Source organism: Prionailurus bengalensis, chromosome E1 (assembly GCF_016509475.1).
Source record: "Prionailurus bengalensis isolate Pbe53 chromosome E1, Fcat_Pben_1.1_paternal_pri, whole genome shotgun sequence".
NCBI lineage: Eukaryota > Metazoa > Chordata > Mammalia > Carnivora > Felidae > Prionailurus > Prionailurus bengalensis.
Genome location: NC_057347.1, coordinates 1,348,450 through 1,375,854, shown reverse-complemented (window position 1 = coordinate 1,375,854; position 27,405 = coordinate 1,348,450). Strand labels below are relative to the sequence as shown.

Below are 27,405 nucleotides of genomic sequence, written 5' to 3'. Positions count from 1 at the left end.
CTGGCTCACGGCCACCGTGGACTTTTCTAGTTTAGTGTGAACTGTCCTTGATTCACCAGCCCTAAGAATCGGGACGTCTACCACAGGCCAAGATGAGGACTACACGTCTGATCCCTGGGTCACTGCTGTTCTTATTGATAATTAGGAATTTTAATACTAATTATGGAAATAGTGCTATAGGCTTGCCATGCGTGAAACATTTTAATTGGTTTAAAATCCCTTCATACGAAGAAGTGCTGTTTGGTTTAAAGAACACCTATATCCTCCTTGAATTACACGGGGTTCTAGTTCCAAAATGCAATCGCTTTAAATTCTGCATCAAGCGTTAAGAGCAGCCCCCAGCTAATTTCAAGGTATTAAAATTGGCACCAGTAACGAGGCGGGAAATTTGTAATCGCGAAGAAAAGCTGCCAGGGAACCATGCTGCCGAGACCAGTGCTCTGCGGACCTTTCTCGCCGGAAGAGGCGCCGGCCGGAGACCCCGGAACAGGGACTCCCCGTGGTGTCTAGGGCCGCACAGGCAAACTGTTCGAAGTCCCTCGAGAAAAGCATCCCGTAAAACCTGAACTGAGAGTCTTTCTGGCATGAAACCGTGAGGCTACCCTTGCGGGATACCCCTTTCGGCCGGGTTTTGTGTTGTCCAGTGGGAAACTGAGGCAAAGGTGGGCACCAGCCGTGTGGACAGAGGGAGGGGGGCCGGGCCGCACGACCGTCCGTGCCCGCACGTTCACGCGCGTCTCACCCGACCTGCCTCCTACCTGTGACCCACCTCATCGCGTGGCTTTCAGCCGACGTCGCTCCGCCGTCCCTGGGCAGGTGCGGGGTCACCTTTCGGACCTCCACGCGCCGGCGGGCGTAAAGGACCGCCGATCGGAACACAGACCCACGGTGACCGTGCTGGGATGGGGTGCGACCCAGCGTGGCTCTGAAAGGTAATCCTGCCTGCGGAGGCGATGGGTCAGCGGCGGCCTCAGGACCGCGGCTCCGAGCCCACACGCGTTGCACAGAGCCGTTTGTACCGAAGGCGCGTCTCGAAGAACGTGTTCAAATTAAAAAGCCGCCACCTGGTTCGCCGCGAGGTCCCCTCCTTTCGGCGCTCGGGGTCGGCCCCGCGGTCGCGTTCCGGGCACCCCCACGTTCAAACGCGGCTCTCGTTTATGCTCCGGTTCGGAGACGACTCCGTGGGGCCCATGGCAGCTGGCAGAGCGCAGCTCAAGGTCTCCAGGGAGTTTTAAAACATCCCGGGCCCTCGCTGAGTGCATATAAAGCACATTCGGTTTTTAAATAAAAGCATTTATTCAGTAACTACAAAACAAGTATGAAAGATGTGAATCACGCAGCCAAAGTTCATCTGAAAGGCCGCCTTACAAATTAGATGACGCTACCTGTCCGTTTCACAAACACGCCTGAGCCCCGACTCTGCGGCCTCGGTGTGAATCCGCGTGCGGCGGCTCAGAAGGTGACGTGGTGCCGGATGTCGTTGATCTGCTTCACCATCTCTCGGATGTGCTCGCCCCTGGGAGACCGGAGGCCGTTTAGAGGGACTCGGCAGGATGCAAACGGGTCACGCGCACCGGAAACGCTCCGCCGAAATTCCCGGTGTGCGGCTTCTGACGGGAGCGCGCCCGCCACCGCCAGGCAGTCCCGCTTCCGCCCCCCACCCCCATCCGTCCCCCGCGCTCCAGTGCCCGTGTGACCCCGGCTCCCCGCCGGTGAGTGCGGGACACGCCGGCGCCCCGCAGCCCCGCGTCAGGCGAACGCACTTACTCTTCCCGCAGGACGGACTGGATGCACCTGCGCTGGTGGGCGCTCAGGGCGATGGTGGGCTTTTGAGGGCTCGGCACCTTCTCCATCTTCCGCTGCTGGTAGTCCTTCTTCATGGTCACCTCGAGTACCCAACAGAACGCGCGTCGGGCCACGGTCCGCGCGCGCTCGCTGGTCCCAGGGGTGGGGGTGGGGGCGCGGGGGGGGGGGGGGCACGCCGGCCGCCGCGTGCCCTCGCCCACCTGTTTGATGGCGTTGCCCAGGTGGCGGAGCTGCTCGGGGATCAGCTGCAGCTCCTTCTTCATGTCCCGCTCGCTGTCGGACAGGACGGGGAGCTGGGCGCGGAAGCTGTGCAGGACCGTCTGCATCCTGGAGGAGGTGGCGGTGGGCGGCTGGGTCACACGGGGCACCCCCCCCCCCCAGGCCACGCCCCCAGCCGGGTGGCCTCTGACAGGGGCCCCGCCGTCACCCCCCCCCCCCCCCCCCGCGCCTCCGAGGCCAGGCGGCAGCCGCCGCGGGCCCGTCTTCCCGAACCCCGATCGGACGCGCGCTTAGTCACCACAGGGGGGCCCGCACGGCGCCACCCGCGGACCTGTTCGTGAGATCCTCCTGTTTCTCCTTGGCCTCCTCGTACTTGTCGGCCAAGCGCTCGGCCATCTCCCGGAGGCTTTTCCTAAGGGCAGAAAACCAAGGGTCCTGGGGTCCACCCTGACGGGGAAGCCGGCGCCCGGTCGTGCGTGTCAGCCACGCTCCCACGTCCCCCGCGGCGCTCACCTCTCCTCCCGACAGTAACTCAGGTCTCCCAGCTGTTTCTTCTTCTGGTCACACAATAGCCTGACCCTTCGAGAACAAGAGAAGTGAGATGCGATCGGAGGCCAGGCCGAGGCCGCGACCCGCCAGGGGCCCTAGGCCGCCACCCTACCTGCGCTGGATCTCCTCCTTGGCCAGGTCCTGCTTGAGGACGTACTGCTCCCGGAACACCTGCGTGGCCCGGCTGAGGAGCTGCAGGCTGTCTCCCGGCGGAGGGGCCGCGTCTCTGTCACATGACCTGTCAGCGGGGTTTCCGCCGCACGGGCTCAGGCCAGGGGGGCGCCGTCCCTTTCCCGCCTTCCCGTCCTTCCCCGGCCCCTCCCCCCTCTCCCACCCGCCCACGCGGAAAGGTGCCGCACGAGACAGTGGACGGACGACGCGACACACGGCGAGTATGAAAACGGGCGGGACCCGTTCCCCAGACCCACACGCCCCAAATCCCGTACTTCAGAAACGCCGGATTCGCAACGCTGCGCTGCAAAATGCCTCTGATGTGCTTTTCGAAGGAATCCGGGGTTTCGGCCAGAATGCGGAGGGGAGACTCTTCCGCTGCCTTGTCTTCCTGGGTGCAGAGCAGGGGAGGGGACACCGGATGGACCGTGCTTCTGCAAAATACAGAAGTGCGTCAGACGCCATCTCCCGCGGTGTCCTCTACGGCGAGGACCCCAGGGAAGCACGAGCCACGGCTCCCTGAGCCGTGAGAACACGGGAGGCGAGAGTGTTACTTGTGTGACAGGACGACACCGCGTGCTTTCTGCCCTGAAGAGTCACCTGGGGAAAGCTGTCCCTGTTCTACCAGGACCGACCTCTGACAAAGCATTTCCGCACTCCATCTTTCCAAAAAATAGTTTGGATTGACAAAGGCAACACAAAAACATAAGTTCATCGGGGACTCTTTCTGCAAAGGACGGGAGAGCCGTTTGTAAACCGGAGTCACAAAAATAAACGACTCGTTTCCTAGGTGTCATTTCAGATTTGGCCAGAAAACCGCTGTACATACTGGATTTGCTCTGTTGAACTTGATCCTAAAAATGAGATTCACTCGAATATTATATTCACAGCGGCGGTGGCGGGAGAGCAGACGCACCCGCAGGCGCCCGATGAGCATCTTTACGTCTGTGGGACGGGAGCTACTGTAAGGACACCTGGGTCCCCGGGGAGCCGGCGCATGTGTGGTTTTTCCCTTCGGTCTTAATGGTTTCATTCCGAAGGGACCCGGTGTGACGGGGTGTCACCATGTTAGCAAATGTGTCGAGGTAAAAGGCGAAAAGGTGATTTTTTCCCACTTTAGTCTTGCTCGTTTTCTGTCTTAGTAGAAAAAACACAAAATTGATGGTGAACTGTTTATCTTGCTTTCCAAGTGGCATAACTGTCAACCTTCAGAGATTGTGGGGATTCCTCCAAGGACGTCAAGCGGGGCTGGTGTTCTCAACGAGGCCTGTGCGCAGAAGCCCGTGCTCTGCACCGACACGGGGCAACTGGGGGCGGGAGGGGGTCGTGTGCCCCACACTCCGGTGGCTCCTGGGGACTCCTGCTCCCGCGCTTGTGACCCATGGGTGACCTTCAGGACCGCCCAACAGTAAGTGGTGCTTGTAGCTTCACGGGAGCTCCTCAAAGGGAAGGATCAGGAGGCCACTTTCAACCCCCGCCCCTGCTGAGTTCACGTCCCCTGGTGTCGCTCTGAGGCCGGTGGAGACGGGAAACTAGGGGGTCAGAAGGCTGCGGGTCTACAGCCCCAGCGGATGTGTTCTGGCGACCTAAGCACGGTGTCACCTCCCCGGACAGAAGGGACGGTGCCGTCCTTGCGGGGGCTCGGGCTACCCTGGAGCCTGGCACAGGGACGGCGTGGATGCCATTTCCACTAAGTCACGTGAATAGCAGAGTTTGGTATTTTACCACTTTTCCACACTGGGAAGCAAAGTTCCCGACTCTCTGCCTAAAATAAGTCCTTTCAGGCATGGCAGCGACAGCAGAAACCTCCACCCCTCTCGCCTGCAGAGCGTGAATCCCGCGTCTCCAAGTGGGAATGACAGGCGCGCTCCCCGCGCGGGTTCTACAGAGCGAATGAGAGCCGCGTGGGCACGAGGACGGACTTACAGCAAAGGCCTGATGAGGCACTCGTAGCTGCCGGTGACACAGATCATCGTGGGCCCCAGGATGTCCGGGACGATCCAGAACCCTCGAATCGGTGCCGGCTGCCTGGAACGACACAGCCACAGCTGACTTACAGGGACGCGGGGACCTGGAAACCGAGTTAACAGCCCAGAGGCCATCTGGCTCGCCCAAACCCGGCGGTTCCCGCCAACTGACACGCAGCTCCCTGCCCGCCACCCGGGCCCTGCCGTCTGCCCCGCCGGCATCCGACCCCGCCGACCGCCACCCGGGCCCCGCCGGCACCCAACCCTGACCGGATGCCCTGCACAGCGCCGGAGCACGGCCCAGCACCCGGGTCACATGGCTTCGCCTACCATCTCCATCCCCGTCCCCGCCTGGCGGAGGAGGGCGGACCTGGGGACTCGCAGGGACAGCGTCCCAGGCCCTCAGATCTCCCCACTCCCCTGCCCTCGGGCGGCAGTGCTAGCACAGCACCCCGCCCTGCAGCTCCTTCCACGGTGCCCTTTCACCTTTCTGGGGAGGTGAGGCTGGGGGGGGGGGGGGGGGCGGAGGACGGGACTCCGGGAGTTAAAAGTCTTTCCGGCTTGAGATCTGCACACGCAGGAGTGCACACGGCATCCTGTGACTGCGAGCCAGGCCACTGTGGGGACGACGGCCCCCGTGTGACCTCCCGGCTCACAAGGTCCCCTCCCCCCAATGGAAGCCAAGGCCGTCCCAGCCCTGACGGCGCTCACGGATTTCCTGTCTAGGGACCCGCTCCCAAGCGGCCGTTCGTGTCTACCTGTCGGAGGAGCGGATGGGAGTCGTCACCCACTTCACCCGTTCGCCTTCTGGTGCCAAGGCCGCCCTCCCCGGCCCCAGGGGTGCCCTCGCCGCCGCCTCCGGGAGCCCCCGTGCTGCCGGTCCAGGCTCTCCCTCCTGCCGGGTCAGCCCCAGCCCCCCCTCGGCCCAGCTCCTCCGGCTGCCTCACCGTTGCTGAGCAAGGCCGCTGCAGACCCTCAGCCCTGCTCTCCTCCCCCTGCGCCCTCCCCCGGCCCGGCTCTCTGGCCGCCCTGCAGGAGCGTCCCCCTCCACCGGGCCACCCTGCAGGAACGGACCCCTCCGCACGCCCCCCTCCACACCTTCCCTCTTCCCAGGTCCACCCTCCTCCTGTGGCCCAAATGTCCAGAGGGCACCACGCGGAGGCGGTACCCCTGTAGACCCACGGCAGTCACTCTAGGATCTTCCCTTTCCTCTGTTCACTGAACATTTACTGTCCGTCGGTCCATAGAAACGGCATCGCAGACACGAGGCCAACAGCGCACCGTGACGCACGCAGACCCGGGCTCTGCCCTGACTGACCGCACATTCTCCAAACACAAACGGCGGCCTTAACACGCGCTGGGCAGAGAAGGCCCCTCTGAAGACCGGACGGGAAGTCGGGGTCGCAACGCCCTCCAGGCAGAGTCGGACCAGTGGGCGACGAGGGCGGGTCCTCACCTGCAGGGCAGCGGCTTTGTACACAGGATGTGCTCCACGAAGCACTTCTGTTCCGCAGCGAGCTCCTGGAGGCTGTCCTTGTCCTCCTCATCTGCAAAGGCGCAGACACACACAAGTGACTGACGCGCGGACACAGGTCTGCAAGTTAAATGCAGTGAAGGCTTCGTCCCGGACCCCGTCCCGGGCCGCTGCTGCCCAAGCACGACGCCTTCCCGCCGCAGACACCTGCTTCCCACGGCGGGGCTCGGCTTCAGCCCGAGGGGAGTGCGTTTTCCTCGGTCGGCCGTGTACCCCGAGGGGACACTCCCATCCCGTCCCTTCCTCGCCCACACCGGGCGTCTCACAACAGCTGCTCGAATGCAGTTCACAATGCACACAACCCATCCGTTTAAAGGGTGGAATTCCGTGGGAGTTTAGTGCGTTGTAAGAACTGTACAAGGGTCGCCACGGAAGTTTCAGAACCCCTCGCTACCCAGAAGGAAGCCCTTGGCTCTGCCGCTGGCCCGGCCCCAGGCGGCCACCACCAATCCGCTTTGTCCCTGCGGACCCGCCCACCCTGCACGGGTCACGTAAATCGCATCACACGTGTCCTTGTCTGGGCCTGGCTGCCTCCACTCAGCACGTTTTCGGGCCCATCCGTGTTGCACGATATGCCGTCGGATAGATGGCTGTGTACTCGGGGTGATCATCTGGCTCTGAGGAGTAATGCTGCTGTGAACATTCGTTTACAAGTGTTCGTGTGGGCGTACGTGCCCACTTCTCGTGGGTGTGCGCTGGGCAGAGGTCACGCCGTAACTGGAGGTTTGATCACCTGAGGAACCGCCACACCGTTTGCCCAAACGGCTGGGACGTCTTACGTTTCCATAAACACCGCACCGACGACACTGGTTACCGTCATCTTTGCTTTTAGCTGCTTTAATGGGCATAAAGTGGTTTTGTGGCATCTCGTTTCATGACCAATGATGCTGAACGTTTTCGTGGGCTCAACTCTCTGTACCTCATCAAAGGAACAATCTCTATTCAATTCCTTTGTCCGTTTTTCAAATTGGGCTCTTTAACCGATTACTGAGTTCTAAGAGTTCTTTCACGTTCTAGACTCAAGTCCGTGACCGGACACGATTTGCAAATATTCACTCCCATTCCGAGGACTACCTTTGCACTCTTGTGATCGTGTTTTCTTCTGAGAGTTCTACAGGGTTAGGTCTTATTTTCAGGTCTTTGATCCCTTTTGAGTCATTTTTGTTATGGTGTGAGGCAGGGGTCCAATTTCATTCCCGTGTGTGTACACGCACCCTGGTCCCAGCACCGCTTCTTAAAAAGACTTCTTTCCACGCTGATGTGTCCTGGCACCCTCGTGGAAACCAACTGGACTCCCGGTCCCATGCCGTCAACCTACACGTGTATGCTTGTGTCAGCATCACACTGGATGGGTGTACCTTCTGTAAGGAGCCTTGAAATAGGGAAGTGTGGGTCCTGCAACTTGGTTCTTGTTTGTCAAGACTGTTTGCGCTATTCTAGGTCTGTAGAATCCCAAATGAATTTTAGGGTCAGCTCGTCCATTTGTGCAAAGCTAGCTAGAATTCTGACAGGCTGGCACCGGATCTGCACATCGATCTGGGGAAGACTGCCATTTAACGGTATTAACTTTTCTGATCCACGAACATGGGAGGTTTATTTCTTTCAGTAATGTTTTATAGTCTTAAAAGTGTATGTCTTATACTCTCGTTAAAGTTAAGTCTTATTTTGTGTGTTTTGATGCTATTACCAACGGGATCATTTCCTTAATTTCCTTTTGGGTTACTGCTAGTGCGCAGAAACAGAACTGATACTTGTACAACGCTCCTGGGTTCTGCAACCGCTCTGGACTCACTTATTGGTATAGATCCTTTTCCAACGGGTGTCCTATGACTCACTATGTAAAAGATTGTGTTTTTAGAGAAGAGCGTTTTCGTTCTTCCTTTCTAATCCTGATGCCTTTTATTTCACTTTCTTGGCTAATTTCCTTGCCTGGCACCTCCATTCGGTTGAATGCAAGCGGCAGGAGCGGTGTCCTCTTGGATCTTGAGGGGAACGTGTGGAAAGCAGACGTGTAAACAATTCAACTGGACATTCAGCTGAGGTTTCCAAGCAAAACCCTGGCCACGTGTCCTGGTTTCATTAGGCCAATCGCAGTAAAACGTCAGAAAAAATACAACTGGGTTCTTACAAAAACCCCAAAGATTTGATGAGTTAGGAAATTCTCCATCTATCTGAACGGCAAAAGATACTAAAATTAAGAGATTCACTGTTAGGACATCATGCTTTAGAGGAAAAAGCCACTGATGTACTCATACCTCAGAAAGATCAAAAGGTCTAAATGTCCAGTGACACAAGGGCTCTCCGAAGAGATTAGGAGCGTGACTGATCCTGTGGCCACGTGAGGAGAACCCAAAATAGAGACAGGATCCCCCCGGAAAGGCCTGTGGGTGAATGGACTTCTTGCGATATACACAAGGGGACCCAAAAAGGTTCTTCAGAATTTGTAGCCACATAAACGCTGCTTGCCTCAGACTGAAAGGGTCACAGAGATGATGAGAAAAGGCTGTTCCACCCCCAAAATTCTGCAGGCAGAAAGCTGGGTAATAAGCCACTCTACCGTAGGTAAGTGCTACCTTTCTGGAAAAGATGAAGGTTTACTCAGAGGGCAACAGTGCCGGCCCGGAGGACGATCGCCAAGCCTTGAAACCTACTAGAATTTGAGTTCTGAAACCGCGCAGGACCCGTGGTTGCGGTTACCTTTCCATTTTCTCCCCTTCTGACCTGAAATGTCTGGAAATGATACGTATGCCTGTCCCACCACTGTGGTCTGGGAACAGAGAACTTGTTTTCTAGTTTCAAGGTCCAGGGAGAGGAATTCTGCCCCAGGATAGAGTCTTTACATATCTGAGTTGGATGACGTAGAAGATTCAGGTAGGACTGGGGACCTGTGAACTCACGAGATTTAGAGGAGCCTCTGACGTCCGCGTTGCTCTAACGACGCTACGGTCGGTGAATTTGGCACATGGGTCAGGTGTGAATCTTTGGAGGCCACGGGTTGCAACAGACTAGACAGAACAACGGACTCCCCAACGGGGCCTGTGCCCAAATCCCCCGAACCTGTGAATCGTCAGGCCACAGGCAAAGAGGAAGAGAGGCCGCGGATGGAATGAGCACTGCTCGTCCAGGTCTCAAAGATAGATCATTCTGGATTATCCGGGTGGGCCCGATGCTACGACAAGCTTCCTTAGGAGGGAAAGAGGGAAGCAGAAAAGGAGAGAAGGACTCTACTCGCCCCGCGCCCCCTGCTAACTTCGCAGCCGGAGGAAGGGGACTCTGGGCAAAGGAAGGCCGGGGAGACTGGACAAGGCTAGGGATGGGGTCTCTCCCAGAGTCTCCAGAAAGGGAGGCCCTCCCAGCACCCCTAACCTAGAGAGCTGTGAGGTAACAAATCCGCACTGTTGCGGCCCGCTGAGTTCGCGGTGACTTCTCACAGCAGCAAAAGACAGCTACGGAAACACTTGGGCCCTTGCCCATCAAACACGGGGCTGGCTGTGGGTCTTCCGTAGACGCCCGAGCCGCCCGAGGAACTTGTCATTACTCGTTCGCTGAGTGTTGGGACCGGGAAAGGCTGCCTCTCCTTAGACGCCTCTTCCGTCCGCTGAGACGATGATGCAGCTTATGTCCTCTACTCGTGCGGCGTCCTACGCTGATGGATTTCTGGATGAGAATCCAACCTCGCGTTCCCGGGATAAATCCCACGGAGTCCTGGGCCGCCGTCCTTTTTGTCCTCACTGGATTCGGTTTGCAAGCGTTCTGTTGAGGATTTTTTGCATCTGTGTTCGTGAGGGGTGTGTGTCTGCGGTTTCCTGTCCTTGCACACCTGTCTCGTGTTGGTGTCGGGGGAGCAGTGACCTCCACGAGCGAGGCGGGGGGTGCTTCCTCTCCCTTCTGTTTTTGGAAGAGCCTGTCGAGAACTGGTTTCTTTAAATGCAGAACTTTTAGAGCTCATTGTCCTGAGCTTATCTCTTCGGGTAGTTGATTGCTGTTTCGATCTCTTCACTGGTTATAGGTCTGTGCTCACGTTCTGGCTTTTGAGTCGGTGTCGGTAGTCTGTCTTCCTAGGGATGAGTCCGGCTCGCCTTGGGGCCCTACGTGGCGCGGAGTTGTTCACGGTTCCCCGTCATAACCTTGAACACCGTCGCCGTGAGGTCAGCGGTAGCGTCTCCTCGCGGGGTTGGTCTCACCAAAGGTCTGTCCGTCTTGTTGACGTTTTCCAGTGACAGTCTTTGGTTTCACTGATTTCCTCTATTACTTTTCTACTGCAAACGACTTTTCGACAGAATCTGGGAAACATACCAAAAGGCTCAGGGGACTCACCTGACCCGAGAAATTTGTGAAGCTTATGAATCCAAGTCAGCCCGACACTGTGGACGCCGGCTTCGTGAGTGCAGTGGTACCTCGAGGGACACTTGGGATCTGCAAACGGAGTCGCGAACGGAGTACAGGCCGCGTTAGAAAATGGGTCTTAGGCACCCACCCCGGCAGCCCGCAAATGCACCGGTCCACGAAGTGACAGAAGGCGACGGGACCTGCACGCGATGCTACCACAGCAGGGATCTGACGTTTTAAAACTGGAATTCAACTTTCAAATGTATTTGAAGTATTTTTCAAAGTCATGAACACAACCCAAACGTCACTTCTAAACCTTCACAGGAGACTTCAGCACAACACCACCGCCGGCTACCTGTCCGTCCCCCTCAGCACACGCATTTATAGCTCTCGTTCTCAGGACAACACGGTGCCTGAGAAAGTCACGGCTCCGGACAACACCTGTGCCGGCATCACCGACCCACGCGAACCTGTGCAAGCAAGCGCACGAGCGGGTCAGAGGCCCAGCCGTGGCTGCGGGGCGAACTGTCGTCACGGTGCGTCCAGGCAGCTGGGAAATGCCAAGTCTTACTTGTCTTGATAACGCGGACTTAACAGTCTTTACGTTCAAGTTTGGATACGATTCTCTTTTTTTCCCCTTAAGTAACCTTTACTCCCAACGTGGGGCTCGAACTCACAACCCTGAACCAAAAGTCACAATCAAGTCCGATCAAGCCAGCCAGGCACCCCAAGTAAATTTTTTTCCTTGCTATAATTCTTGTTTGACATTCACTCATTCATTCTAGAGGCGGCGAGAGGGAGCGAGGGCACACGCGAGAGCACTGGCAAGGAGGGGGATGTGGGAGGAAAGGGAGGAGGAGAATCCCAAGCAGTCTCCAAGTTCAGCACAGAGCCCAACAGGGGGCTCGATCCCACGACCCTGGGATCATGACCTGAACCAAAATCAAGACTCAGACGCTTAACTGACCGACCCACTCGGGCGCCCCGACAGTCCTTTATATTCGTACTAAGAAATACGAGGGGGGCGCCTGGGTGGCGCAGTCGGTTAAGCGTCCGACTTCAGCCAGGTCACGATCTCGCGGTCCGTGAGTTCGAGCCCCGCGTCGGGCTCTGGGCTGATGGCTCAGAGCCTGGAGCCTGTTTCCGATTCTGTGTCTCCCTCTCTCTCTGCCCCTCCCCCGTTCATGCTCTGCCTCTCTCTGTCCCAAAAATAAATAAACGTTGAAAAAAAAAAAAAAAAAAAGAAAGAAATACGAGGAACCGTTATGGAATTTTAATGAAAACTTCTATACTTCTTTTGACCCCTAGTATTAGTGAGACTACATGAGACTAAAAGATGAGTTCTGGACACTTTACTTCTGAATATTTATCTCTGTGACTCAGTACTTCTAAAACATTAAGCAACCAAAACAAGATACAGAAATAATTTACACGTGAAAGCTAATTTAAGAGGCAGCTGTCATCCATAAACCCATAAATGAAACTCCCTTCCTTCTAAGAGCCTCACTTTAACTTTGTGGTTCATAAATATCGTAAAGCAAATACTAGTTTTTCTTTTCTATTTTACACGTCGGGGCTCTGAAAACAGCACTGTGCCACGAAGAGTTTTAAAACTCCTGGTCTATGGCGATCCTCTCTCTGAACAATAAAATATTAAAAAGTTTCCTTTTTTCTGCCCACACTTGCCGCTCGTTCAGGTTCAAATCCTCTCATTAGGTCTACTACTGTTTCCAACGACTTTCCGAGATGTGCCTGTGGTGCTGACATTAATAGAAAAACCTCAATATTGGCAAGTAAGAGAAATCTGTTACAGAAAAAGGCAACGTTAGTAACTGAAGTAGGAATTTGCCAGGCGTCCCTGTCACGTGGTGGTCATCCACTCATGTCAATAAAAATCTGGGCATGTTTCAATGATTGGAAGGTGCCCTAAATAAAAACATGAACAGGTCGGTTTATTAGTTTCACAGATGTGAAAATAATTAACTCTCATTAGAAGATAAAAACGCCTATGTTTAAGATTTCCCAAAGAGGGGCGCCTGGGTGGGTCAGTGGGTTAAGTGTCGGACATCTGCTCAGGTCATGGTCTCGCAGTTGGTGAGCTTGAGCCCCGCGTCGGGCTCTGTGCTGACAGCTGGAGCCTGTCTGGGATTTTCTCTCTGCCCCTATCCCACTTGTGCACATATGTGCTCGCTCTCTCTCAAAAAAAAAAAAAAAAAAAAAAGATTTCCCAAAGACATTACGTACCTTCATAAGGAAACCAGTGAATTTGTCGCCTACGTCTCTGGGTCTCAGTCTCCTCAGCCCTAAAGCGAAGTTCAGAGACCACACAGACTACACCTCTGTGGATACGGCTCCGCGAGACACGCTCGGTGAGCTCCCTACGCCGGTCTGCTGCTCAGGAACTACGACCCCTGACTGTGCCGTACCAGGCGCACAGCTGGACCACCTCCAGGCCGAGGCGAGCCTCCCTCTCTCTGCACCGGGCCCAGGAAACCGACAGGAGGCTCCGAGGCGTGGTGGGACGGCACAGGGTCACAGGGTCTCGTGTCAGAGGAACCCCAGAGGTCATCGGATGTCACCCCTGCCGCTTCCAGATGAGAAAACGGACAGCAGGGGGGCTGACCGAATGCCTGACGTCGTCACAACTATGAGCGGAGCCCAGCACGCGCCAGGCTCCTTCCACTCAGCCCCGCGGCGTCTCGACAACACGGGCTTCCGCCGACTCAGCATCTACTCAAAAGCTCCCCGGACGAACAGAGGTAAGTTGCCGGAAAGATACCAACCCAGGTAAGTTAAAATAAAATGGAAAGATAAAAAGGACAACATTCAAACTGGCTCTGGGGCTAACAAGACTCCGTAATGTGCTCTAAAGCGAAGAAAGAGGCTTTAGAGAGCCATCTTAATGTGAGCGTGTTATCGTTTGATTTTTAAAGTTCGTTTTCAAGTTTATTTGCATACGTTTAAGTAGTTGAATCACGAAGCCAACTTTTGAGTGGACCGGGAAGAGTTCGCTATTCTGACTCCAGGGGGATCCAGACCACAGACCACGATCTTAAAATGTGGGAAGCACACCCAGCCTTTCCTGGACCCAAGTGCAGCGCGGTGACTGAGGCCACGAAACGCGGCTGGCTTTGCAGAGCTGGGCCCCAAACCAAGGTGCCCGGGAATGGCCTGTGACTGTCCCCGTGGAAACAGGACGGGACAGGAGTACACTCCACCAGCACATTACCTCTGTGAAGTCTGATGGGACAAGAGAAGTCAGAATCAAAGGGGTCATCCTCGCCGGACGCCAGCTTCAGGGCGAGCTCCAGCTCCACGCACTCGAACACGTACAGGGAGGGGACGAGGTCGGCCCTGGGGTCCCAGGACGTCTCAGACTGTAAGAGAACCGGCAGTTTCAGGCTTCACGCTCGTATAAAAACGCACACGGTTCGGAACAGAAGAAATTCTCCTTAATTCCACCCCTTTCACCAGGGCCTTAATGTTCTCAAAAGAGGGAAAAAAGGCCTCCCTCCTTTTGGAAGGTCGTGAATCGCGTTGAGAAGAGCCAGTTTAGCGATTCGTGGGTTCTCTGTATCTGTCACTGAGGTCACTGAAGCCCGCCACTCCGAGCGTGGACAGAGCACGTGGGCGCCTTCTAACATCTCGCCACGTGGACTTTTAGGTGGGCTTCACCTAACGCTAGGTGTCTGATTTCCAAACGACACAGAGGTGCCAGACATAAAGGAAAATCCTAGCGTCCTGAGCGTTCTCGCCGGCCCGGGAACCACACGCGGCGCCGGAGACGCGAACGCAGACACGGGCCTGGCTCACCGTCTGCTCGTCTTCCTCCTCCCCTTCCAGCACGACGCAGTGGTACAGCATGCCCGACTCTGTGGCGATCACCAGGATGTTGGGGACGCAGGGTAAGCAGAGGATGGCACAGGCGTCATAGCCGTAGTTGTCCTCTGCCGCGGGGTGCATGGGCAGCGGGCCTAGCAGCTTCCCGACGGTCCCGGGGCTGAGGGAAGAGGGAAAACATACTCGGACAGGTTGACGGAAGACAACCACGCCACCGCGACCCCTTTTCTGCAGCTGCCGGGCCCCAACTGAAAACACAGTGCCACGGGGGCACCTGGATGCCTCAGTCGGTTGAGCGTCTGACTCTTGATTTTGGCTCAGGTCGTGATCTTGAGGTTCGTAGGACTGAGCCCCACATCAGGCTCTAGGCTGACAGTGCAAAGCCTGCTTGGGATCCTCTCTCTCTCCCTCCCCCTCCTCCACTTTCTCAGAGGTAGACATAGAAAAAAGAAAGAAAGAGAGAGAGAAAAGAAAGAAAGAAAGAAAAGAAAAAAAAAGAGAAGAGAAGAGAAAAAAAGAAAAAAGAAAAGAAAAGAAACCAGAAGCTTTAAGAAAAAACAGAAACAGAAAATTCCATGGCACCGGTACTCCTGATGTCTCCTCGTCTCACTTTCAACGTTTATTTATTTTTGGGACAGAGAGAGACAGAGCATGAACGGGGGAGGGGCAGAGAGAGAGGGAGACACAGAATCGGAAACAGGCTCCAGGCTCTGAGCCGTCAGCCCAGAGCCCGACGCGGGGCTCGAACTCACGGGCCGCGAGATCGTGACCTGGCTGAAGTCGGACGCTTAACCGACTGAGCCGCCCAGGCGCCCCTCACTCTCCCCTGGACTTCCGTCTCCCTGGTGCCTCTCAACTGGAGGTAACTTTGTGCGCCAGGGGACGCTGACTACGTCTGAAGACATTTCTGGTTGTCACGACCAGGGAGGCGGGGGCGGGAGGGTGCTTACTGGTGTCCAGAGCAGAGATGCGGCTCAACACTGCCCCGCCCCCCAGGATGCCTCCGCAGCAGTCGCTCAGCGCAGAGTCCCCGGGGCAGGGGCCCAGAGGCCGTGCCCCCTGCTCACTCTGGCTCCAGCCTCCCTCACCCCAGCGAGGCCGCGCTCCTGCAAAGGCCAGAGGAGAGCTCCCAGCTGCTAAGTCCACGGGCCACCAACCCGACGTGCTGCCGCATTTACTGTGGGCTCACGGCTGCCTCCCGCATCCTTCACGCGTGCACTCCGGTCTCCTGGCTCTCTTCGGGCCCCTCCGGACACCCCTCTCTCACTTCTGGCTCGAAAATACTGGCGCTCCCCAGCATCTTGTTACAAGCCCTCTTGGCTTCACAGCACACACTCACGCGAGGGCACACCAAGCCACGCCTGGCCGGAACTACTCCGGACAGCCTGTACTTTCTCCCCAAACGGAACTGCTCTTCGGGGCCTCGGACCCAGTATTTAACGGGATTAGAGCTACAGTGACTGGGTGCTGGGTGACACCCCCAGGAACCGGTGATGTCGGTCAAACTCACGTTTGTCCAGGATTACAAGACCACGTGCTAAGTTCGACAATGCGAGAACGAACCAGGTACAGAGAGAGTGAGGTAAGAAAGGCTTCAAACACAAGTAAGCCCGGGGGCGCGGAGAAGGTTGAACGTGTGACTCTGGATTTTGGCTCAGGTCACGATCCCGAGGTTCGTCAGGCTCTGTGCTGACAGCGTGGACCCTGCTGGGGATTTTCCCTCTCTCCCTCCCTCTCTGCCCCTCGTCTGCTTGCTCTCTCTCAAAATAAACAAATAAACATTAAAAAAAAAAAAAAGATCAATGGGAAAGTATATTCTGGGAAGGGGTGGTGAACCTTCCAAGCTAAGGAGCAGCTCTGGAAAGTTCTGGAAGCATGAACGACGAGGACTGGCAGGAAGGAGACTTGGCTTTCTAAGACAACAAAAGACAAGTCGGCAGGCCACGTCAAGGCCCTCAGAGCCTCCCTGCCGGGCGACAGCGTCAGCAGAGGTTCATGTGAAGAGGGACAGAGCTTCACTTTCCTAAGATCAATCTGACAGCAGTGAGGGGGTGACACCGAGGGGACTGAGATGGGGTTCAGGGCAGCGACTGAAGGGGACGAGGGTCTGGGCAGGAGATGAGGGTCCGAAGCAAGGACAGCAGGACGGAGAAGGGGGTTGGCGCTCAGGGAGTTTTCGCGGTTAAGGGCAACAGAATGTGGGGCTGGGCTGGACCCAAGAGGCTGCGGAAGGCGACCAGGTGATGAGGTGCGGATAGGTGGGTGCCGGCCGTGGGCGGAGGGAGGCGACAACGTTACCACGACGGCCAACTCCGAGCAGGGGATGTTCAGGTGGAGGCGGATGCGGCTGAGAGGGAGTCCCCGCCCGCGGCAACGGCGGAGGTCCCCGTCCTCCCCTTTGTGATTCTGCTCCCGCAGGGACCCAGCGGATCCCTCAGCCTGAGCTCGGATGCCAGGGGCCACCCTCCTCCCCCCAGCTCACCCCGCCCTCTTGCAGAGTTCGAGGCCTAGGACTCACACCTGCCGCTCGCGGGGCCCTGACTTCTGACTTCGTAGGGGGCCAGACGACTCATAAGTGAATCAAGTCCGTTAGCCTCTGGTCTCACGCCTTTCGGGTTACAAACGGGCCCAGGATCCTCGCCCTCTCCCGCCTGCGACCGTCACCCGGACTGGTGATCCTCTCTGTCCGGTCCCCTAGTTCCAACTGTCCACGGACCGTTTCCACTTTATGAGCCCACTACTGTGTCCAACTGACCACCTGTAATAACAACTCCCACTAGCCGCCCCTCCTGACCCCAGTTTTGTCTTCACAGCTCACCCCCTAACCCGACCGGGAACGGAGTCTTACGGACCCTTCCTCCGTAGGAAGCGTGTCCGCTTCTGCCCCTGCTTCGGAACGGCCCCCGTTCCGATCCCGCAGACGGTCACCTAACGTCTGCAGCGGCGTCTCTAAATGTCTCTCTGCCCCAGAGAGGGTCTCTCTGTCCCTAACCGTCTGCTCTGTCCTTCTGTTTAGAAACCATCACTGGCTTCCCACCACCCTATTCCTACAGAAAAGACCCCATGTTCCCCAATTTCCCCCCGGGCAGATACTTCCGGCTTTACCACGTAACGCTCCGCAGCCGGAACCACGGCTCCAGCCACGAGAGCCTGACCACTGAGCCGCGAGAGACACACGCCCTGGGGACTAAAGCAGTCATGCCCTTCCCTGACCTTCGGTTAATCCTCACTAGAGGTCAGTCCACGTGTCCACGAAAACCTCCCCGACTTCTTCAGTCGCGGCACGCTCTCCGTCCTCTGGGTCCTCCCGCCCGTGCACCGTGCGTGGTCCGGGGACTCACAACCAGGGCGCAGGTCCCCACCACTAGCTGCCCTCTCAGTGCCTGGCTCACACGAGATGCACGACACTTTTGTGCTTTAGACTTCGTGAAAACAAATCCAGTCTTCGGTGATTATCCAAGAACGTTACAGAACCGACCCAAATAATACGAGGCGACCAAAGGTTACACGGTCTGTGCGCATCTTTCCCCAAGATACGCAAAGCAAGCATCAAGAGGCTGCCACACGTCGAGAGACGGGACACCCACCCACGGACCCCAGTCTGGCCGGGCCGGTCCACGAGGGGCATCCGTGGATGGCACCCCCCCACTCACCTGTGAACCAGACTGACGTACGTGAGGAAGGTCTCTCCGTTCTCGTACAGGATGTACAGCGGGTACCCCACTATGTCACCTTTGCCTTTCTGTCCAAACATGGTCTTCGGGACCGCTGACAATGGCCCGAAGTCAAACGCCACCGCTGTCTCGCCCAGAGACGCAGTGTATGCCCTTCTGAAAAGACATTTAAAAACCGATGGGTCAAAAACAAGAATGAAAACGAAACGTCTGCTAACAGGAGATGGGGATGGAGTTTGCACTCGACGGAGGACACAAAATAGAGCACAATTAAACGACAGAAACACGAAATTATACCCCGTTTCCTCTTAGTTTAAGCGTACAGACACGCAGACAGGACAGATACACGCACACACAGAGAGAAACAGGAAGCAAACGCTGAGCAGAGGGACACGTTCACTCCACAAGTATCTCCTTTGCATCGGCCCCACGTCCCGGGCCTCACGCTGTCACGGGGTGCTGGGGACCCACCAGTGACTTCAACCAAGGCCCCGCCCTCCAGTGAGACACGCAGGGCACACGCAGAAAGGAACACGCAGCACAAAGCCAGAAAATGACATTGTCAAGAAAAATGAAGTTGAGGAGGGGGGCTGCCTCGGGCTGGGCTGCCTGGGAAGGACCCTGACGTGGTGATGTCTGAGCACGGATTCAAAGGAAGGAGGGGAGGCATCAGCGGCCATATGGGCAGGGGGTGCATGTTGTCTGAGGAATGAACAGCGAGGAGGCCGAGCTCAGAACCGGGACACGGAGGGAGAAAGAAACTGGAGGGGACATCCTGTGGGTTGCGGTCAAGAATAAAGCAGAATGAAGGGCGCCTGGGGGGCTCAGTCGGTTTGGCGTCCGACTTCGGCTCAGGTCATGATCTCACAGTTCGTGAGTTCAAGCCCCACTTACGGCTCTGTGCTGACAGCTCAGGGCCTGGAGCTCGTTTCAGATTCTGTGTCTCCGTCTCTCTCTGTCCCTCCTCTACTTGTGCTTTCTCTCCCTCAAAAATAAGTAAACGTTGAAAAAAAAAAAAACAATAAGACGGAATGACCTGCTTTATACCCAAAGTGTCGCTCTGGCTGCCACGTCAAGGAGAAACTATAGGAGATGACAAAGATTTCTTTTTCTTAATATTTTTCTGTAGGTTTCCCCAATTTTCTACAATAAACACATATTATCTTTATCATCAAGAAAAACAAATGACGAAACACGCGACTTCGTATTTTAAAGTTCAGTATGACGGGTTATCCGAGGAGACTCCAGTTCAATACAGGGTTACTAAGTGCGGGTAAAACGAACTCATATGGTTGGAGGAGCGATGTCACTTTGTTGTGCTGCAACCACCACGCGTGAGTTTATCGCATGGAAGGGTATATGGTGTCAGGAGGCAGGGAAAAAAAATGAGGAAGCCCCAAATCAGAACAAAAGAACAGCCTGCGTTCAACTAAATGACCAGGACAACGAAGGGACAACAGACATGGAAGTCAGAGAGACTTCAAGTGACCCCTGGCCGTCAAAGGTTACCAGGAGCTTCATAAATGCAGGCGTGTTCCCCATGATGACAGCAGGTGTCGATGAGTGAGTGCCAACCCCGTGCCAGGACCCGGGCTACGCACTTTTATGCATCACCTCGTCCATCCCGTACGGCGATCCTAGTAGAAAGCGCCGTGATTCTACTTCATATTCACGGAACACAGTCATGGACACGAGGCTCGGGGCCGCTGAACAGCCGGCATGCGCCACAGTGAACACACGGCAGGGCGGAGATCAGAACTCGGGGCCTGGAGCTCGGAACAAGGGCGCGGGCAGGGAAGGTGCCCGACCCCAGGGGTGGGGGGGACCTGCCGAGTCCCAGAGGCCGGTACCTGCCACGCGGGGGTGGAAGCTTTAATTTAAGAAGCGACTGCCCGACACTGACATCGCTGAGCTGAAACGCTCACCCTGAGACTCTCCCGGAGAGTGAAATCGGCCCCAGGTCAGCGGCCACCTGGGACTGGGCGCCAGCGCGGGCTCTCCACGTTCCCAGACGTTAAGATCCAATAAACGTTAAGTTCACAGCCCGAGATCAGCAATCACGGGGCGAGGCGGGGACTGTGGGTCAGGGGCAAGGGCAGTACAGATCTAGGCCCCCGCTGCCCCCGCCCCACCGCGCTGTTCACACCCCGAAGAGCTACGTGGGAAGTAGTCAGAGGACGAAGAGTTGGGAAAACAGGAATAAACACGACTACTAGAGACGACCGCCACGGAGACGTGGAAAGAACCAAATGGAACTTCTAAAAATACAGCTACTAAAAGTGTCACTCTACGTGCACAGGCTGTGGGCGGTCCTATGTGGTCATCACCAGAAAGACCGGTCAGGAGGCCAGAGGGACGGGGTTTGTGAGTTCCAAGGGTGACTGCTGGTGGTCGGGGAACCTGGAGCGTGCCCCTGTGGGGAGTGGGCGGGTGGGCGCGGGAGTCAGAAGGGCTCCCTCTTCCTCTCCAGGTTCTGGGTGTACACGGTCTGGGAGGCGGGCGGCCCGACACTCTGACCTCGAATCTCTGCCATGGCATAACTTATCGCCTCCGTCAGGACACAGGAGGGAGCCCGTGCCAGGCAGTCATTCTAGAACCTTCTCAAGAAGGGAGCAGCTGGCAGCGATCGTGACCCTCAGCCACTCTGTCCTGCCGCCCACTTCGGCTCACTCCTCAGGTCCCCAGCAGTGTGGTCACCGCTGGAAAACCTTATAATCTCTGTTAAAACTGCACTTATGAGCCCAATAAAGGAACTATTTTGTGACACAAATAACTCACCCTTTATTGAGTATCAGGCTCTCCTCTTCCGCTTCTGAAAGCACAATGACCTTGACGGGTGTCTGAGGCTCACGGAGAGAGTAGATCCTGGCGAACAGAAGAGCACAGTGCCGGCACTTAAAATTCTTTTCTTTTTTTTAACAACGTTCAAAGTTTTGAGAGAGAGACGGAGTGCGCGCACGCAGAGTGGGGGAGGGGCCGAGAGAGACAGAATCCCAAGCAGGTTCCCCATCCTCCCGGAGCCGGACTCGGGGCTCGGTCCCAAGGACCGTGAGATCCTGACCCGAGCTGAAATCCAACAACTGAGCCCCTGGGTGCCCCAAAACTCTTTCATCTCAAAAGCGCCCTTCCCCTCCATCTGATCGCTGCCGGAGAATCTTCCTACTGGTTTTTACAACCATTTCTCTGCCAAAGGGCGTGCTCGCCCTGACAAAGCAGCCCACTTCGCCTGTGTCCGCGGGCCCTGCACAAACACCCTCTCTCACCCCCGAAGCCCTATGAGCCCGCCGCACCCCGTCACGGGTCTGGATCTACCCCCGAGTCCGCAGGCACACTCACCTCGTCCCAGCGTCCCCCCAACCGCCCCAAGTGCACCAGCACCCCAGCGCGCGCACCCCGACTCTGCAGCCACATCCCGCCACCCCCTGTACGCCCACCGGGCGCAGAGGGAGGGACGCCCGGCCCCCAACTACCCGCGTTGCTGGACGAGACGCAGCACCACGTCGTCCCTACTTTCTCAAGCAGAGCATAAGACCGGAGATGCTTTCTATAAATTTTTTTTGCCAAAATCATTTTAATCTAAAATAACAAAGTCAACGACACGTGTGGCTACGGTTAAAAGGAGAATTTTCAAAAGGCCAATAACATCGTTATCAGAAATCTAACACCCCTTATAAAGCCCGTGTGGAGTCAATCACTTACCTCGTCCGACCACCCTCAGAAGTTTTAAACTCCGTTTGCTCCGTTACCAGCGAAATACCATTTAATAGATGTTTTCAACAAAAATCTGATGCAACCGACCACGCACGCACGGTGGTCTTCCTGGCTGCACTCCTGACCTCAAGGTGCGTGCTAATACCAGATGGGACACGTGAGAAGGGAAGGCAGCGGAAGGGACAGCAAGCACAAGGGAGCGTCGAGGGGCGTCCTGTTGCCCCGAAGCCGTCCACAGGCTCCAGAGGTTGGGGGAGGGAAGTGACCGGTGCCCCGTACTTATTTATTTTTTACAAGTTCATTTATTGTGAGGGAGAGTGCGTTCACGCATGAGCAGGGGAGAGGCAGAGAGAGAGAGAGAGAGAGAGAGAGAGAGAGAGAGAGAGAGCCAAGCAGACTCCACACTCAGTGCAGAGCCCAACGTGGGGCTCAAATTCACGAACCATGAGGTCACGACCTGAGCCAGACACTTGACAGACTAAGCCGCCCGGGCGCCCCCAACACCCCATATTTTAAAAAGAACCTCCAACAGTTGGGACCAGATACCTCCTTCTGGGTGTCACACGAGAAAGGCCTCGGCCACACCCCGGCCCCCAGCCGGTTGCCCAGCCCACGTGACAGGAAGACTCAGGACGAGCTCTGTGAAGGGAGGGCGGCCCCTCCTGCTTTCCAAGCTAATGGGTGGGCAGGGCGACACTCAGCCAGACTTAGAGGTGCCTGTTGTAGTAAAGGAAGACTCGTGTCTCCAGTCCTGGCTGAATGCCAGACGTGCTGCGGGAGCCACAGGCCACCAGGTCGGGGAATTCTCGACTGAACCTGACACCTCACATCCCAGGGCTGGTGGCACGGGAGTACTATACGGTATCTACTTCCTATACGGAAATTTCTAGGGCCGGGCTGGAACAGCGTCAGGACTATGGTGCAGGTGCTCAGTTCCCTGTGGCCCTTGGGGGGCAGAGGAAAGGACCCTGGCAGGTCCCATGACTCCACAGGAAAGGGCACAATGGTTACGCTGAGGGTGCAGGAGATAGCACGCGTGTGTATGCCCCACCGTGAGAGAGGGCCGAGGGCACTACCGCTCACAGAGCGCCTCCGTCACCAGCGGCCCGAGGCTAAGTGCCGCCCGGGCCAGGCGGGGGCGGGAGGGAGGGGGGGATGCACACACCTGCACGGAGCCTACCATGTCAACGGAGGTCGCTGGTGGCAGACGGGACCAAACGGGGACCGGGGTCAGGCCCACCCCCTTTACAGACAGCTGTCTCCCTCAGCTGCCCCATTCTCCCTACCCCCACTACCGAGGAGCTGGACCCAGAGGAAGCAGGAGGCAGCCCCTCCTTACACATCGCCCCCACCTCAGGGTGCGGGGACAGGAACAAGAGCCAGAGCAGACCAGGCCCTCCCCACCCGTTTCAGCTGCCCCAGTCTGGGCCTGTGAGAAGGGGCCACGACACGCTGCTGATGTGGACCGAACGTCAGAGTTTTAAACTGGACAGACCAAGTTTTACTAACTAAAAGTGACCGGAAAGCTCGGAGATCTAAGAGGCCAGAAAGGGATCAACCATTCAGCAGGGAAGGAAAGGCTGATAAGGCACAGCTAAAAAGGGTGATTAGGAAAAATGAAACCGGAGGGACCCATCAGCTGGGTCTCCCCAGTAAATGTTTCACATGAGGCAGATCCAGAAAGTTAACTGGGAACGTTACAGAAATCTCTGGAGGACCGGGGCACGTGACGGTAGAGTTCAAGCCCCGGAGGGGCGTTTCGAAGCTGTCAGATCGAACCTGATCGTTTTACGAAATTGGAAACTGAGGCTCCCCTAAAAAGAATTTCGGATCTCGAAGACAGAGGCGGCGTTGGGACAAGAATTCAAATCTCTCAACTCCCACTTGTATTCTTCTCCCGATGGTACACGACCTCCAAGATGACACGTTGAGAGGGGACGTGCCAGCAGACCGGTAAAGGAGACGGACGGGACGAGCCGAGACAGAGCGGCAGTGGCTCCGGCACGCGGGGGAGGGCGTTCAGATGACCTGCCTGCACACTGGTCACAAGGGCCACGAGGCAGAGCCGTCGGCCGTCCCGGCACCCGTTCAGCGGAGCCCCAGCTGTCAGCCAACGAGCGGAAAGGGAATCTCCCCTCGCGAAGCTCCGAGAGAGAAACAGAGCGTACCTGATGACGTTGTCCGAGGTCAGCAGCACGACGTGGGGGTCCAGCAGCTCACTCGGGTACCAGGCGGCGTGCTTCAGAGTCAGGGAGGCCGAGCTGGTGAAGAACCTCTCGGCGACAGGCGTGGTGCTAAAGTGAGGACAACAGCTCCCTGAAACGTTCTGCAGCACGTGAACGGAAACCTACAGGGAAATCTATCTTACCACCGCTTGGTCCTTTCCGTCAAATTTCTCTCAACTCTCGCTGAGAGCAAAGCATCTATTCAGTCAAGATCAGTAAGAACCGAAATAAAAAGATTTTCTGAAGTACAGAGTGTTTTTTAAAAATGACCTTATACGTGATCTTAGGTGTCACGTCTTACTGGACCCCTGCAGGAGCCCTGTGAGAAACTGCTCGGGAACTACCATCACTGTTGCGGAAGTGAGGAAATGGATTTAGAAAGCGGGCGTTTTATGGGGACCGGGTCTCTGCGCTGTGGAGCTAAAGGGGGGTTTCTTTTTTTTTTTTTTTTTCAACGTTTATTTATTTTGGGGACAGAGAGAGACAAAGCATGAACGGGGGAGGGGCAGAGAGAGAGGGAGACACAGAATCAGAAGCAGGCTCCAGGCTCCGAGCCATCGGCCCAGAGCGCGACGCGGGGCTCGACCTCACGGACCGCGAGATCGTGAGCTGGCTGAAGTCGGACGCTCAACCGACTGTGCCACCCAGGCGCCCCTAAAGGGGGGTTTCTAGCTTGCATTCTTTTCTACAAATCTGAGTCCGACTCTCGCTTGTCTGGATTTGTTGAAAAACACAAGACACCGAAACTAAACTCAGTCAAACTACGAGCAAACGGTCTGACTCCCAGACGCCAGCTGCTTTCGACACGTCATGCTGCTTCTACCTACTTGAAAACGGAACCCCGATTAGACTGCGCTTCGACAGTTCGGGCAGAAGAAACGTGACCTTACATATAGCACAGACGCGACAGCAGGCAGCCAAGGCGCAGACCAGCTGGAACACCGCGATGTTCGATTCGTGGCACAGAAAATGCACCTTAACCACCACGGGGCTCGAACAACTGTCCGCGCGTACGACAGAAGACACAGACACACGTTCCGTGGACGTACGACTTACCTGCAATTCACTGTTAGTTTTCCGCCTTCGAATTCAGAATTCTTCCCCCATCTTTTGGGCAGCTCTAACACCGTAAGTCCTTTCATTCCTATGAGTGCCACATGCTGCTGCGTGGGACTTAACAGGACTTGATAGATTTCAAACAGGGGCGGATTTATGCAAAGCAACCTCTGGAAATTAAAAGCAAACTGGTCAAAATAGCTCGTGTCCAGGTAAACACACGTGGCAGGTGCTTGGGAGCACAACAGTACCCTACACTACACTACAGCTGTGCACCACAGCTAACGCAGGACTTGCCGTAGGACAATGAAGCAGCCTGGATAACGGCTAACACTTGGGCCGTTAACTGATGGAAGATTTTTAACCACTGAGACTGGAATGTTACAAGGAACGCACCACATTTCCCTACCCTGCAAAATAAATACTCTGCATAATTTCCCTTTTCTTAAAAAAATTTTTTTTAATGTTCATTTTTGAGAGAGAGAGGGAGGGAGGGAGGCGGAGCAGGGGCAGAGACACAGAATCCGAAGCAGGGTCCAGGCTCGGAGCTGTCAGCACAGAGCCCGACGTGGGGCTCAAACTCACAAACCATGAGATGGTGACAGGAGCCGAAGTCGGACGCTTAACTGACTGAAGCCACCCAGGCATCCCTAAATTTTTTTTAATTGCTTTATTTTTGAGAGAGGGAGTGAGAGAGAGAGAGAGAGAGAGAGAGAGAGCGCGCGCGCGCGCAGGGGAGGGGCAAAGAGAGAGCGAGACACAGAATCCAAAGCAGGCCCCAGGCTCTGAGCTGTCTGCACAGAGCCCGACGCGGGGCTTGAACTCACGAACCATGAGATCGTGACCTGAGCTGAAGTCAGACGCTTAACTCACCGAACCACCCAGGCGCCCCATAATTTCCCTTTTTCGCGACCAAACTCCAACCTGCCCCTGGCAGTCCCACTCCCCACCTGCATTCTGCACCCCCATCAGGTCAGCCTGTGTAGACCCGTGCCCTGTTTTCAGGACTGCAGAAACCTGCCAAGCACCCCGTGAAAATCAAGTCATTTCTCATCAGCGAGAGGCCGCCAGCGGCTCGGGGCAGAGGTCATGCGGTAGAACAGGAGGCACGTTTTCTGTGTTTTAATCTTTGAAAGAAGGGAAGCCGGTGATTACAAGCAAACGCTGCAACGACTGACCACAGCGAGTCTGGGCCGCTCTCTGTCTAGCCCCAATTTCACACGCGGTCCGCTACAATCAGAAACAAGCAAAACTCCCTCCCTTCCAACTTGGGGAACGAGCTCATCTCCTAGAAGCGAAAAGAAGGAATTCACAGGGGACTCCTGCACGGCAGGCACAAAACCCGAAACCCGGGTTTTTCAAGTCTACCCCTGCCTCGGCGCTCGGCGCAACCCCAGGAGGGGGTCAGGATTACGCTTATTATCTGGCGGGCGTCCCGTCGCGGAACCGGCTTCTCAGAACCAGCCTCCCGAGAAGCGCCCCCCGCACCCCCACGCTCTCTCCGCTCCCCTTCATCGCGGGTGTTTTCCTGGCGGCTTGCACGGCCGCTGTCCTGAGCCCGGGCCCCAAGAACCCACGCTCCCCGAGAGCATGAGTTGCTCTAACGGTGTCGGAGACCGTAAGCCTCTGACGAGGGACTAAAGACGCAAAGGGAGGCCGCCAGAGGCCAAAACGACGAGGAGAGGCGCCTCCCGCTCCCAGTTGGGCGCCCCCCAAGGGACGAGGGCTTACACCTGTCGGCACACCTGCCGGCGTGCGCGGGAGACCCGAACCCCGGGCAGGCCCCTGCTGAGGGCCGTACCTGGTACTGGGAGAGGGAGGGCTCCTCGCCCCCGCCGCCGAGGCCCCGCAGCCGGACCACCAGGAAGGAGCTGTCGTCCGCGTCCCACAGGAAGAGCTCTCCGCCCAGGCCCAACACCAGGTTCCTCGTGAGCAGCGGCGGCGACGAGGGCGACGGGGAACACGTCGGCTTCTCGGCTTCGGCCGGGCTCTGGCTCTGGCTCTTCAGCCCCTCGCGGAGCCGCAAGAACACGGCGTGGTTGGGAAGCCAGGACTGCCACGGCTCCCCGTCGCCCGCGGGCCCCTCGGCTGCCGCCATCTTGGCCCCACTGCGCTGGTCTCCCCAGTCGCTCCGCGCGCCGCAGAGCGCAGCCAATCCGCGGGCGGCCGGTCGCCCTTCGGCCAATCACCGAGCAGGCAGGCCGGAAGCACGCGTCCACGGGGGCGGGGCCAAAGGGAGGGCTGCGCGCCCGGCGGGCGTGTAGTCGGGGCCGCCGAGACGGATCCGCAGCTGCGGGAAGGCCGGCCCCCGGGCCACGGCCGGA

General features: G+C 56.7%; 1 protein-coding gene across 2 annotated transcripts; it reads right to left on the bottom strand.

The window, feature by feature from the left end:
* Positions 1 to 1,274: 1,274 nt before the first annotated feature.
* Positions 1,275 to 27,347, bottom strand: NUP88 (nucleoporin 88). Of its 2 annotated transcripts, XM_043582759.1 has the most exons (17): positions 26,883 to 27,347; positions 25,082 to 25,251; positions 23,969 to 24,094; positions 20,868 to 20,954; positions 18,069 to 18,245; positions 14,389 to 14,575; positions 13,805 to 13,952; positions 10,564 to 10,662; positions 6,169 to 6,259; positions 4,672 to 4,773; positions 3,021 to 3,179; positions 2,687 to 2,812; positions 2,539 to 2,604; positions 2,357 to 2,437; positions 2,007 to 2,133; positions 1,768 to 1,886; positions 1,275 to 1,516 (listed from the first exon to the last, which is right to left on the bottom strand). In XM_043582759.1, the coding sequence occupies exons 1-17, from the start codon at positions 27,177 to 27,179 to the stop codon at positions 1,453 to 1,455; spliced, it is 2,226 nt and encodes a 741-aa protein (XP_043438694.1). In that variant the 5' UTR covers positions 27,180 to 27,347; the 3' UTR covers positions 1,275 to 1,452. The 2 variants fall into 2 exon arrangements, with proteins under 2 accessions (XP_043438694.1, XP_043438693.1); XM_043582758.1 differs by having other exon boundaries at positions 1,768 to 2,133; positions 26,883 to 27,230.
* Between the last annotated feature and the right edge of the window lie 58 nt (positions 27,348 to 27,405).